Source organism: Procambarus clarkii, chromosome 50 (assembly GCF_040958095.1).
Source record: "Procambarus clarkii isolate CNS0578487 chromosome 50, FALCON_Pclarkii_2.0, whole genome shotgun sequence".
In the NCBI taxonomy this organism is placed as follows: Eukaryota; Metazoa; Arthropoda; class Malacostraca; order Decapoda; family Cambaridae; genus Procambarus; species Procambarus clarkii.
Window position 1 is genome coordinate 14685762 of NC_091199.1, and position 13925 is coordinate 14699686.

Below are 13925 nucleotides of genomic sequence, written 5' to 3' on the forward strand. Positions count from 1 at the left end.
TCCCCCCCCCCCCTCTTTCTTCCCCCCCCCCCTCTTTCTTCCCCCCCCCTCTTTCTTCCCCCCCTCTTTCTTCCCCCCCTCTTTCTTCCCCCCTCTTTCTTCCCCCCCTCTTTCTTCCCCCCCTCTTTCTTCCCCCCCTCTTTATTCCTCTCACAAGGAAGAGGGGGGAAGCTGAAAGTCAAACACGTTTTTTGAGATATAAATACGCACAAAGGGATGAGGTTGCTCAAGCTATGGCATGGCACAGCAGCAGGCATAGACTGTAAATAACTGTTACTATCCATGAACAAAAGTTGTTACAGTGTGTATTGTAGCATCATTTGTGGACTGAAGCATTACTAGTATATTAGCACTGAGCAGTCTCGCGACGTAAACCGAATATTTTTAAGTTTATCCTTGTTGCAGTTACTCGTTTTTTATGACCAATTAGGTTCTTTCATAGAAAACTGATAGTCAGGGGATACTAAATTAGTTTAAGTTTTTTCTTTATTTCTTTATTTTTATCAAAGTAATAATTTATTTAGAGAAAAGTACATACCTTAGATACAAGAACAGAGGAGGATTCCTAGGTAAGACATGTACTATGCCAAAACCCACTAAGATGCAGCGTTTCAGGGTTCAATAGTACAGCTGTGTTCGTTCTCGACTTACAATTCGGAATTCCGGGTTCGAATCCCAGGCAGGACAGAAAGAGTTGGGTGAGTATCCTCTCACCTAATGCATCTGTTCACGTAGCAGTAAATAGATATCCAAGAGTTAAGTCAGCTTACGACAAGCCGCCGGCTTCCTGTCCTCGTTGAGGCCACTGGTGTCAGTAGCTCTCTCGGGTAAATCTACTTTAAATTTTGAGTTTAATTTTTCCCAGAGGGGGGAGTTTATTGGGCAGCGCTACTCATCCTGTGAGTGGACATACCACCATAGCAGCATGTATAACACTCCCCAATAGGAAGAAAACCCACTGGGTTGTTCATCCTGTCACTAAAACTTGTACCCAGACACAGCTGGGACTTGCTTAAATTGTTGTGGGGTTCCATCCTGGAGAAGGTCAGTAGTTTGACCTTGTGGGAGGGAGGGGGGACTTCGATTTAAGTCAAACATGTATATATACACAGGCTGCCTGTACCCCAACACAATAAACTATTATTATTATTATTACTCAAATATTCCTCATACTGTACGTCATTAATCTTGTGCAGCATTATGGCGTATTATTAATAATATTCCCCCAGAGCATCAATGTTTCTATCCAAGCTAAAGCATTTTTGACCTCGACAGAGATGCAGTAATCGACGCCTCACCTCAATAGGACACTCTGACAGCTCCGGCCTTTCTTCGCCGACTGAAGAACGACGTCCTCTCAATAGAATGCAATCTAGCTATCGGACCAATAACCTGCCCTTCAGAGAGCCACCCTCGGAGTTCAGGGTCGGGGAAGCTGTCAGAGACGCGAGCCCCAGGGGACCCCCGAAGACCTCCATATCCATGCCTCACTTCTCTTCAGGTGAGCTGATGCCTTTAGGTGTCTCGGTTACTAATGACTGGGTTATAAAGAAGAAACGGGAGCATGTTTATACTTACCTGTCATTGGTTGAGGGAGGAGTGAAGGTCTAGCTCTGTATCTAATTGAGATTAGATATGACATTATATATATGTATTTAATGACCAGACCACACACTAGAAGGTGAAGGGACGACGACGTTTCGGTCCGTCCTGGACCATTCTCAAGTCGATTGTGACTTCACAATGGACTTGAGAATGGTCCAGGACGGACCGAAACGTCGTCGTCCCTTCACCTTCTAGTGTGTGGTCTGGTCAACTTACTTTAGCCACGTTATTGTGACTCCTCGCCTGTTTATGTATATGACATGTGTATGACGTGTATATGACATTACGGACATTAATGTCCCTTAGTGCCTTGGACATTGTGATCATATCCGCCCCTCTATTCCTTCTGTGGATAGGAATGAATTTTTAGGTAGGAATTTTTTAAGAGCAGGATGGGTGAAAAATTGGGGATGGAGATGATGGATTATTTTTGGTAATAAATAATATATATGGCATGCTATGTCAGAATGACTTCCCACATGATTTAAGATGTAAATATTAAATTCTTGTTTGCAACTGTGAAGGGGCCGCTTACGATTGCAGATGCACCGTATGGCAACATTAGAATTTAAACCGTATTTTCAGGAATTAATTTGGACAAGAGGCTAGTGAGGTGCTTGGGACCTGTGTGACTAATAGGTAATCTGAATGTCGAAGTTAGAGAATTATCCACATGTTTTGTGTGATCCACCAGGTTTAAATGCAAATTATCATTGGATATTGAGGTATATATATATATACAGTACAGTATATACAATGTGGGAAAATCATGTAGTGCAGTGGGGTCATGGCTGAAAGGTCCCGGGTTTGACTCCTGAGGCTTTCCTGACTCTTCTGTTCATCTGCTACTAAATAGGTGGCAAAAAGCTAGGCAACTGTTATGGGTTGCATCCTGGGGGAAGGATAGTAATTGGCCATAGGGGCCCCCCTCAGTGAGTCTCCTTAAGTCTTCCTGTTCCAGACTGTGGGAAACCATATCAAATACATATTTTAGGCAAGGATAACAGACAAGTTCACTACTCTGTACAGTACTGTATGAAATATCTTCTAACTAGTAGATAAAGATCGAATTGCATCAATGCATGTGGAGATAAGTATGGTAAAGTTATATTATGGTGTAATCAGTCAACCCATTCCCTTGTTTAGAAAGAACTTTTTGTAACTATGAGCCCAATTAGATAGTAGAATTTGGTACTACAGTATTCACTTTACAGAATCCAAAAAAAATAAAGCAAAAAACAAGCTTAAATATTCCTAGGCCTAGTATAGCACATATATGTACTATATTAGGTCTCAGATAGTGTGTATTAGGCCTAGGAAGGTTAGTTTAGGTTAGGTTGAGTTTTCTTTGCAACGTCAATACAAAAACTTTTCTAGTTTGTCTAAATTCAATAGTACCGATTTCTACCTTCTAATTGCATTTTACATAAATACATCAAATCAAATCAAATCCAATCAAATGTTTATTCTGGTAAAAGTACATACATAGAGGATTAGTTACAAATATAATGTTGGATTTATAGATAAGAGATAGTACATACGATACTTAAAGCCACTAGTACGCATAGCGTTTCGGGCAAGGTGAGGTGGGGAAAAAACACTTGGACTAAAACTTAATAGTAATTGAGCCTAAAGTATAATTGCATTGAAAGAAAAAAAAATAAAAGCTAAAAAAGGGGAGAACATGGTAAAAAAATAGCCAATATACAAGTTGGTCAACAAACAGCATTGTTTAAAAATAGTAAGACATGGGTTGACATTTAGGGGTAAGATAGGTTTCATCCTGCCAAACACATACCGAAACTACGACGTTGGTACAATGTTCGAACAAGTTTTAACACCACCTAACCAGTTATAACAACCAATATAGCAAGTTGTAACAACGTTCTAATATGTCAAACACGTTAAGCCAAGATGTAACAACTTTACAAGTTGTAACAAGCGGAAAATAGAGACAGTTTCGGTTTGTGTTTCCAGGGATGGAGTTAATTAGGTAGTACTAAGTTTTCTTAGTAAACTGATTGAGAGAGGTACAGCCTTTGACATGATTGGGAAGGTCATTCCACATTCTGGGTCCCTTGATTTGTAGAGTATTTCTAGTTTGATTAAGTCGTACTCTTGGAATATCAAATAGGTATTGTTTCTGGTGTGGTGCCCATGGGTTCTGTTACAACCTTCTAAGAAGCTTTTAAGGTCAGGATTGACATGACAATTCAGAGTTTTAAATATATAGGGTACACATGAGAAGATGTGCAGTGACTTATTCATATCTAGCATATTCAGAGATTTGAGTAAGGGTACCGAGTGCTGTCTGGGGCCAGAGTTAGATATTGTTCTAACAGAAGCTTTGTGTTGGGTAAATGACGTAAATGATTTTGGGTAGTGGAACCCCAAGCACAAATACCATAGATGAGATAAGGATAGATGAGAGAGTAATAGAGTGTCACCAGGGTTGGGCGAGGTACATAATATCTGATCTTAGAAAGAATGCCAACAGTTTTAGAAACTCTTTTTGCTACAATTAGAATGTGTCCCTGCGAATTCTGCTTGTTATCGATGAGAACACCAAGGAATTTACCATCAACTTTACTACTGATTTGTATATTGTTTAAAGTTGATGGTAAATTCCTTGGTGTCCTCATCGATAACAAGTTGAATTTCCAGGGACACATTCTAAATGTAGCAAAAAAGTGTCTAAAACTGTTGGCATTCTTTCTAAGATCAGACATTATGTACCTCGCCCTGCCCTGGTGACGCTCTATTACTCTCTCATCTATCCTTATCTCAACTATGGTATTTGTGCTTGGGGTTCTACTACCCAAAATCATTTACGTCATTTACCCAACACAAAGCTTCTGTTAGAACAATATCTAACTCTGGCCCCAGACAGCACTCGGTACCCTTGCTCAAATCTCTGAATATGCTAGATATGAATAAGTCACTGCACATCTTCTCATGTGTACCCTATATATTTAAAACTCTGAATTGTCATGTCAATCCTGACCTTAAAAGCTTCTTAGAAGGTTGTAACAGAACCCATGGGCACCACACCAGAAACAATACCTATTTGATATTCCAAGAGTACGACTTAATCAAACTAGAAATACTCTACAAATCAAGGGACCCAGAATGTGGAATGACCTTCCCAATCATGTCAAAGGCTGTACCTCTCTCAATCAGTTTAAGATGAAAACTAAGTACTACCTAATTAACTCCAGGTAACCTATCTTACCCCTAAATGTCAACCCGTGTCTTACTATTTTTAAACAATGCTGTTTGTTGACCAACTTGTATATTGGCTATTTTCTACCATGTTCCCCCCCCCTTTTTTTATATATTTTTTTTCCTTTCAATGCAATTTATACTTTAAGCTCAATTACTATTAAGTTTTAGTCTAAGTGGTTTGCTCCCGACCTCATATTGCCCGAAACGCTATGCATACTAGTGGCTTTAGGTATTGTATGTACTAGCTCTATCTATAAATCCAACATTGTTTGTAACTAATCCTCTATGTATGTACTTTTACCTGAATAAACATTTGATTTGATAAATTAAAACATCTAAAAACTACTGTAAAGTAAAAACAAATTACTCTATCATTAAAAAAAAGAAAAAAAGAAGCTACAAATATTACTGAAGAAATCTACTATAAAGAAAAGTTTAACACAGCTGGTATTGCTAGTGTAGATTCCTTCATGCAGTTCAGTTATTGGGAAGAAAGTGACCGTTGCAGTATCAAGGCACTGTCCTTGGATATCTGCCCAGGAGTTCCATACTTATAATGAAGCAATTGAATTATTACAGTGAAACACTAGTTCACATCTCTGCACGCTGTCCAATCCATAAATTGTGAAAAATGTTAATAATCGGGACTATTTCTGGTAAATAATATTATTTATTGAGATGAAAATCTAAATAATTGCAATTGAATTTGCTATCGCAACAATTAAATATTATTAAATATTATTTTACTCATTCGATTTGGGGTAAAACCCCCACAGTGTAACCGAAAACCTGGGGAATAATAGTTATTGACGTAGGCAAATGAAATTATGTAAATTTCAATACAGTATAACCAAACCGTCCCACAATAAGACTTGTCAATAGGTTCCGAGGTGCTTTGGTCAACATCTTTGGCCAATGTTATGCTCATTAGTCACAAGTGAGCACAATATTTTGTTGTTGTTCAGCTGGGAACACATGGCTCAGCGAGGGCAATTTACAGCACTGTCTAATGTATGGTGCATTGTGGCACTTCTTAATGGGTTTGTTTAGTCTCTAGAAAATCACTGTTTAATTCTAAAAAGAACTAAAGCTAACAGTTCTGATAAAATTAGAAAACACTCTGTGGCACATAGGGTGTAGCAACCAGCGTGTTGAAGCTTCTTGATAAGCGAGATAATGGTGGCTCTCCCATCTGCCCATGCGGGTTGTTTGGGAGAAATGTAATTAATTTAGTTTAATAAGTAATTTACTAATATGTTTGTTGATTTTAATAAATGCCATAGCACTAAACTAAAGTACCTTTACTAAATTGTAACTAATACTCTACTATTAAATTTAGGTCAATAACTCTCTTTATCCAGTGTTAATACTGTAGATTACAGGCTGGGACTCATCAGGGGAGTGTCCAGTGGTGCCTATAAGGGGAAGCCTGCTTTGGGAAACTCAATGAGGATATTTATTAAGATAATTCTGTAGATATTTTTCACACCAGCCCCAAAGAGGGTAAAATCCAAAGTGGCTCGTCTTCTCGAGAGTTCTCGAGAGAGAACTCTATCAACATCAGAGGCCCGAGACTGTTCAACACGCTTCCGCTACACATAAGGGGCATAACTGGCAATCCCCTCACAGTGTTCAAGAGAGAACTGGATAAGCACCTCCAAAGGATACCTGATCAACCAGGCTGTGACTCATACGTCAGGCTGCGAGCAGCCGCGTCCAACAGCCTGGTTGATCAGTCCAGCAACCAGGAGGCCTGGTCGACGACCGGGCCGCGGGGACGCTATGCCCCGGAAGCACCTCAAGGTAGGCTCCCCACAACACAGCGAAAGAACCACAGTGAGCCATCAGAATGGAACTGGAGAATGAATCCAGGAAGAAAATGAACCCTTCAAAGGGCCTGCCACAAAGCAGCAATCTACATCCCTGGCATAGAGCCCAAATTTGTGAACCCGATCAACAACCATGGGAGGTGAGACGAGTGCAGGGCACAAAATTTCAACCTCTAGTAGAGGCATCTGGGAACAACCCAAAGACAGAGGAGGAGGAGGGTGGGACAGAATCAAACCTGAAAAGTCTAAAGAGGAAGCCGATGAAACACAACCCAATGAAGGGCAGACAGCCCTTCATTGTCAACAGCCTCAGTAGCAGGGAAATTGGTGGAACCAGAGAACCAGGACAGTGGCCAGAGCCAAACCCAACCCACAGACCCACCCCCACAGGGAAGGAGGAGGTACAGTACCTTCACAACCAGTGAGCCAATCAGAGCCAGACCAACAGGAAATGCTTCAACAGAGGGCGCAGCGTTGCCAGAGGCAGAGCAGGAGAAACCGGCTGGGAAAAACAAACCAGTCCCAGCTAGGCCCCAACTGAAGTTGGAACAAATGGGAACCTCCACCAGGCCACCAGAAACTCAACCTGGCAACTGGGTAAGAACCAGGAACCTGGGTAAGCTCGCAGATGTACAGACTGGCTGAGGGCCCAAACGAGCCAGTTATTGAGGTTGGCCTAGATCACAAAGGAATCAGCCAGGCCACAACGTCCAAGCCAGCCAGAAAACAGTCAAGAAGTCCAGTGCCAACCTGAGGGAATAATACAAAAATGCAAAATGGAAGCTGAAAATCCTTGTCCCATTCCAGAACCACAAGGGAGCAGGAATGAGCCAAAACTTGACTTGAGAGGACCAGGGACACTAGCCCAGAAAAGACCGCGATAATTTTGCATGAACTTGAATAAAAAATGGGCAAGCACAGGATGAGTAAGGAAGTGCAGAAACTTGGAAAAGGATGGAATGCCTCACAGGGCCACCAAATCCAACAGAGGGACTGGAAAAAATCAGGTCCTCAGAAAGAAGGGGCTGACCTGATCACTACAAGAACCAATCAAGATCCTGTCTCCAGAACAGAATAAAACTGAACACGAGGGGGCTGCAGAGACCAGGAGGGCTGAAGGACAACCAAAGACCCACCCCAACATGGACACCCTGAAGCAGAGTCAAACTCTGCATTGGATGCTAAGATAGAGGGTGTTACCACCAAACTAAAGGGATCTGAACCAAAAATTTCTACAGAAACAAAAGGCAACGGATACTTGGCAGGAAGTAACGACTCAACTGCCTCAAAGTCGAAGGGAAATGGCCACTTCCCAGAGCAGGCCACCTATGTGAAGAGCAACCAAGACTGAAAACCACAAAAATCATAAAGCCCAGAGCAAACAGGGAGTTAGGGGACAAGAGGGGTTGCAGTGAATGCAACATGGACAAAGAAGCAAAAAGAGCATGGAAATTAACACTGGCTGCTCTAAGACTAGGTCCCGAAAAACAAGGACCAACTGGGAGGCAACCAGCCAGACAAGAAGTTGCAAAGCCAAATGTGCAAATGAACATAAAAGTTCAAAGTTCAAAAGATCAAAGTAGCAACATGCTGCCTGTTGACCCATGCCACTACAAAAACAAAGAAAACAAAAAATGGAGGCTGAAGCTAAAATTGAAATACTGTACTGTACTGTACTGTACTGTACTGTATAGTGAAACTAAACCTCTGGTTTGTTGGGTAATGCCCAACAAACAGGTGGCAATCTGAGGCAGAAAAATGACTGGTGACATGTAGCAATGTGAATGAACTCTTACATTTGCATGTAGCAAGTGCAGGCTTGGCGGGTTGATCTAACATGAGCCACATTACAGATCCATCTACCTGTTAACTACCTATTGAAGATTTCGAGGATCAATGTCACCGGTTGATGGCTTCATCAACCTGGCTGTTCGATGCAGCTGCTCTCAGCCTGATGAATGAGGCACACCCTGGTTGATCAGGTATCCTTTGAAGGTGCTTGTTGAGTTCTCTTTTGAACAGGGAGAACTCCACAGGGAAAGTTACCAGAGCTTGAAGGCGAGTAACCAAGCAGGACAACCAGGCAGACAGCCTGGTATTAAAGATCCAGACAGTTTCTTTATGAATGACATCCAAGCTGCAGATAATATAACAGATATTAACATGAACCCAGAAGACTCTGAGAGAGAAATTGGCAACATGCCCATGCACTCAGCCCCTGGTCCTGACTCATGGAATACAATATTCATAAAGAAATGTAAAGTACGAGTAGCACGAGCGCTCGGTGTAAATATGGAAAAAGAGCCGGGATACAGGGGAGATACCAGCAGCACTTAAATCAGCAGATATAGCTTCTCTACACAAGGGAGGTAGTAAGCTTTGGCAAAAAATTATAGACCAGTTGCACTAACATTACACAGAATAAAGTTTTTGAAAGAGTGATTAGGAATCAAATTTCTAGTTTTATAGAAAATAATGAACTTCATAACCTAGGACATAACCTGGATTTGAAGAGGGAAAATCCTGTCTGTCACAACTCGACCACTAGGACAAAATCACAGAAGCCTTAGAAGAGAAGCAAAATGCAGATGTTGCATACACAGATTTTGGCAAAGGCATTCCACAAATGCGACCATGGAGTGATAGCCCACAAAATGCAATCAATAGGAATATCGGGTAAAGTGGAGCATTGGGTTTTTAACTTTGTTGAGCAGAATGCAGAGTGATGATCAGTCAAGTAAGATAAAGCCCAAGTGCAGTGAAAACTCTGTACCCCAGGGCACAGTCCTTGCACCACTGCTATCTCTCATTCTTATCTCTGATATAGACAAAAAAACTAGTCACAGCCTCATGTCATCCTTTGCAGATGGTAAAAAAATCAGTATGAAAATTTCCTCTGTAGAAGACACCGAAAAACTGCAGACAGATATTAATAAAGTCTTCGATTGGGCAATTGAAAATAACATGATGTTTAATGGTGATAAGTTTCAGGTACAGTACTTAGGTATGGTGGAACCACAGAACTTAAACAAAACACAGGGTACAAGACACAATCAGACCTACTCATAGAAGGAAAGCAATATGTAAAAGATCTCGGAATTATGATGTCTGACGACCTGACATTTAGTGAACATAACCGAGCAAATATAGCGGCGGCCAGGAAAATGATAGGATGGATTATGAGAACGTTCAAATCCAGGGACCCCATAGCAATGCTAATACTATTTAAGTCATAGGTGTTGTCCCGTCTTCCGAGCGGGTGAGATCACTGAATTAGAGGGAATACAGAGAACATATACGGCACTCATAGAAACGATAAAACATCTAAATTATTGGGACTGTCTCAAAGCTCTTAAAATGTACTCTCTGGAAAGGAGACGAGAAAGGTATCAAATAATATATACATGGAAGATACTTGAAGGCCAGGTCCCAAATTTGCACAGTAGAATAACAACATACTGGAATGAAAGACATGGAAGGAAATTCATAGTACATTCAGTGAAGAGTAGAGGTGACATAGGCACAATCAGAGAACACTGTCTGAACATCAGAGGTCCACAGCTGTTCAACACCCTCCCAGCAAGCATTAGAAATGTTGCTGGATCAAAGGTGGATGTATTCAAGAGGCACTTTGACAGGTTCTTGCAAGAAGTGCCGGACCAACCAGGCTGTAGTGGATATGTGGGCCTGTGGGCCGCTCAAAGCAAAAGCCTGTTGGATCAATTTATCACAAGTCGTGCCTGGCCTCAGGCCGGGCTTGGGGAGTAGAACTCCTAAGAACCCAAAGCGAAATCCTAAACACACCAGAGAATTAACTCAGTGCAGGGGCAATGCTAAATGAGCAACTAGGGAAGGGTTACCCTAAACACACATAGTGCATAGCACGGATTAAAATAAGTTTCAGAATATTACAAATCACATCATCAAATTTGCAGATGACACTAAGATCTATGGTAAAGTGGGAAGTGAAAGTGATATTGAGACCTTACACAGAGATCTGCATAAACTCCATAAATGGTCAGATGACTGGCAAATGCTCTTTAAAGTCGATAAATGCAAGACCTTACATGTGGGACATAACAATCCACGTCACAATTACTAAATTGACAGCACTACATTACAGCAGATAGATGAAGAAAAGTACCTTGGAATCAGAATCCATTATTCATGAAAAGTTGCACAATAAGTGGGAGCAGCAGTAAAAAAAAAATGGGGAATAATAAAGCTTCAAGGAAAAGAAAGTAGTTGTTCAATTGTATAAGTCTCTGGTGTGCCCCCACCTGGATTATTGCATCCAGGCATGGAGACCTCACCTTCAGAAAGACATAGTTGCTCAGAAGGTGTAACATCGGGCAACAAAAATCATACCGGAGCTTAGTCGTCATTGAGGGCCACCTCACCCAGTTGAGGGCCACTGGGCTAACAACACTGCAGACCAGGCATGACAGGATGGATCTCTTAGAAACCTTCAAAATACTAAACAATTTGGATGATGTAGATCCCGACACTTTCTTCAAAAGATCAGATGTAACATGAACGACGAACAACAGATTCAAGCTCAACAAGCCCCAGTGTTAGACAGAAAACAAATGATTTTTCACCCATAGGGTTGTAAACCTGTGGAACTGCCTTCCTGCTAAAGTTGTAAATGAAAAAGCTCTTTGGTTTTAAAATACAGTACAGATAAAAAAGATCAGGGCAAATGGGGACCTTTGATAAACCTTCCTGTCCTCGATGAGGCCACTAATATTAGTGGCCCTCAGGTAAATTTAGGTAAAGTTCACATAAAGGTTGGCAAACGCATTTGTGAGCAAAAATGAAAAGCAAAGAACAATACACAAGCAAATAGCTACCCCACTGGACAAGGTCCAAAGGATGGCTGTCATTTATCTTCAGAAAGAAGTGGGATTGCAAAGACCAATAGCATTGGAACTGGAAACAGGCAGGACCCCACCGGAGGGATGAGGTCATTTTGACCACTCCCAAGCGAACCCACTTTAAGATGATCCGACAGAGCGCAGGAGATGAGGTTTGTCTCGCCAACCCCGAACCTCCTGAAGGAGGAATGGCTACCCAATGCCACCGCAGGCTGCATGAAACGACCCGAAAGGCCCACAAATCATGGGACCAGGTACGAGCAAACAGAGCATGCCTCCACCCCATCGCCCTACTACGTGGTTGATGGCAGACAAAGAATTCTGCCAACCACACAAGGATTTCTATAGGCTAGTCTCGAAAGGGCCGATGCCCCTTATGAAAACCAGACCTCCGCACAGAGCGATCAGCATGCCTACCAGATGAAGACAGTTCCAAAGGCTGCGCTGGCTCCGAAACTGGCACCAACTGCCTACCATGATGGGAGGAACCCCCAAGCCCAGGCTCGACCCTTCCGGGAAGACACCCCCCCCCCCCCTTCCCGGAGAACCAACAAGTCCGACATGGGACATCAACTGGAAGAAGCCACCTGCAGATACTGCACCACTGCAGACTCTGCAAACAACATGGGACGAAAAGGTGAAGGCAACCTAAGAGTCAGGGCCCAAGTGGATTCCACAGAGGAAGCAAGCACCGCCTGCTGATACGTGAGACAGGAAGCAAAAAACAGCGACACCGCAATCCCACAGGATCGGCACAAACAGCTTCAAAAAGAGCAGATGACGCACACACCGCCAAGACCAACGCACCCGACCCATGACCGGCCCCAAGTGCCTCCACATCCTCAAACCAGTTCGAGGACAACTCGAGAAGAGACGTGTGACATTTGCATACTTCATATCTAGGGGAGACCTCCTTGGTTAATATATTAGTCTCCGTGGTGTAGTGGTAAGACAATCACCTGGCGTTCCGTGAGCGCTATGTCATGGGTTCGTATCATGGCCGGGGAGGATTTACTGGGCGCAATTCCTGAACTGTAGCCTCTGTTTAACGCAACAGTAAAATGTGTACTTGGATGAAAAAACGATTCTTCGCGGCAGGGGATCGTATTCCAGGGACCTGCCCGAAACGCTACGCGTACTAGTGGCTGTACAAGAATGTAACAACTCTTGTATATATCTCAAAAAAAAAAAAAAAAAAAAAATACCAGACCTAAGATGATATTTTTAAGGCAATAGTGATGTCTAGGGTGGAATATTGGTGCACACTAACAGCCACATTTAATTAAAGCTGGAGAATGTGCAAAAATCATTTACCACCTGAATCCACATCTAAATTAATTAAAGCATTTAAAATATTTAAATCTGTATTTTATAGTGTGCAGATGGGAAAGATACATATTAATTTACACTTGATAAATATTTGAGAGATTAGTTACAAATTTGCACTTGGGAATAACTCCTCAGGAGACCAGGAGGCATGACAGTACTATATGTGCAAAATAGCCCTGTTGAAGAGCAGAGGTGTAATAGGTATGCTGAGAACCGATTCTATTGACATAAAGGGCTCAGGACTACGAATCTGAAGTGCTGTCCACTCAGCTGTCAGGCCTCTGCCTGACAGCCAGAGTGTATTCATACACATTAGCCTTCCTGTGGGGAGCCCTGTTGGCTCCCTGAAGCTATCCAAACGGACATGTGCCATATTTGGTGTCATCAGTCACAGGAGTTCTGTATTCCTACCTGAGACCACAAGCCAGAACTTGGTCCCCTCAGAGAGGCACAGGGAGCAATGGCCATATGAGCACTCTACATTTAAAGTGTGGCATGTCTGCCATGGACCAGTAAATACCCCCAGAAAGGTAGGTGAAACAATACAAACCCCAACTGGTGAAAGTTGCAACCCATATCCTAACAGAGCCAAAGAACTCCCCCCAAAAAAGAAAACAAACAAACATACATACAAGCAAATCGTCATCCAATTAACACACCCACTCGTTAGCATCCCCAACGAGTGGGCAGGCGGGCGTAGTCGATACGACCCTGTCCTTCAGGTAAGTTTCCCGCCTGTTTCCATTTCCGAAACGGGACTGTGCGGATCTGAGGTTTATTCTGGACTTGTCCCGTTTGAGCCCCTGGATTCCTTGCCCCTTTTTTAGGATGACCACTCTGTCTTAGGTCTGGCTTCTGTTGGAGCCAGGTGTCATTATTTCTTATCCCTTTGTAGGTTTACTTCTGTCTTTGTTAAGGTTGTCTTGTCCTTCCTTTCGTGGTTGTTCCAAGACTGTCATCTCATACTGAATACTGTCGCCTTGAATTGTACAGCGCTGGCAGAGCCTCTGCAGCTTGCGTTCAGCATTGGTATTACGTCTGCACCATTCTGCAAGCTGTT

The 13925-nt window shown here is 42.5% G+C and overlaps 1 protein-coding gene across 5 annotated transcripts in view; it reads left to right on the forward strand.

Moving 5' to 3' along the window:
- The window catches only part of LOC123772658 (uncharacterized), a 697131-nt gene that overhangs the window by 476909 nt on the left and 206297 nt on the right, over nucleotides 1-13925 (forward strand). For all 5 annotated transcript variants that reach the window (XR_006774694.2, XR_011222564.1, XM_069303582.1 and 2 more), the window contains exon 4: nucleotides 1276-1501. Coding sequence is in view for 3 of the 5 variants with exons in the window: in XM_069303582.1 (XP_069159683.1) it covers nucleotides 1276-1501 (226 nt within the window). In the remaining 2 variants the exon portion in view is untranslated. The remainder of the gene's footprint in view (nucleotides 1-1275; nucleotides 1502-13925) is intronic.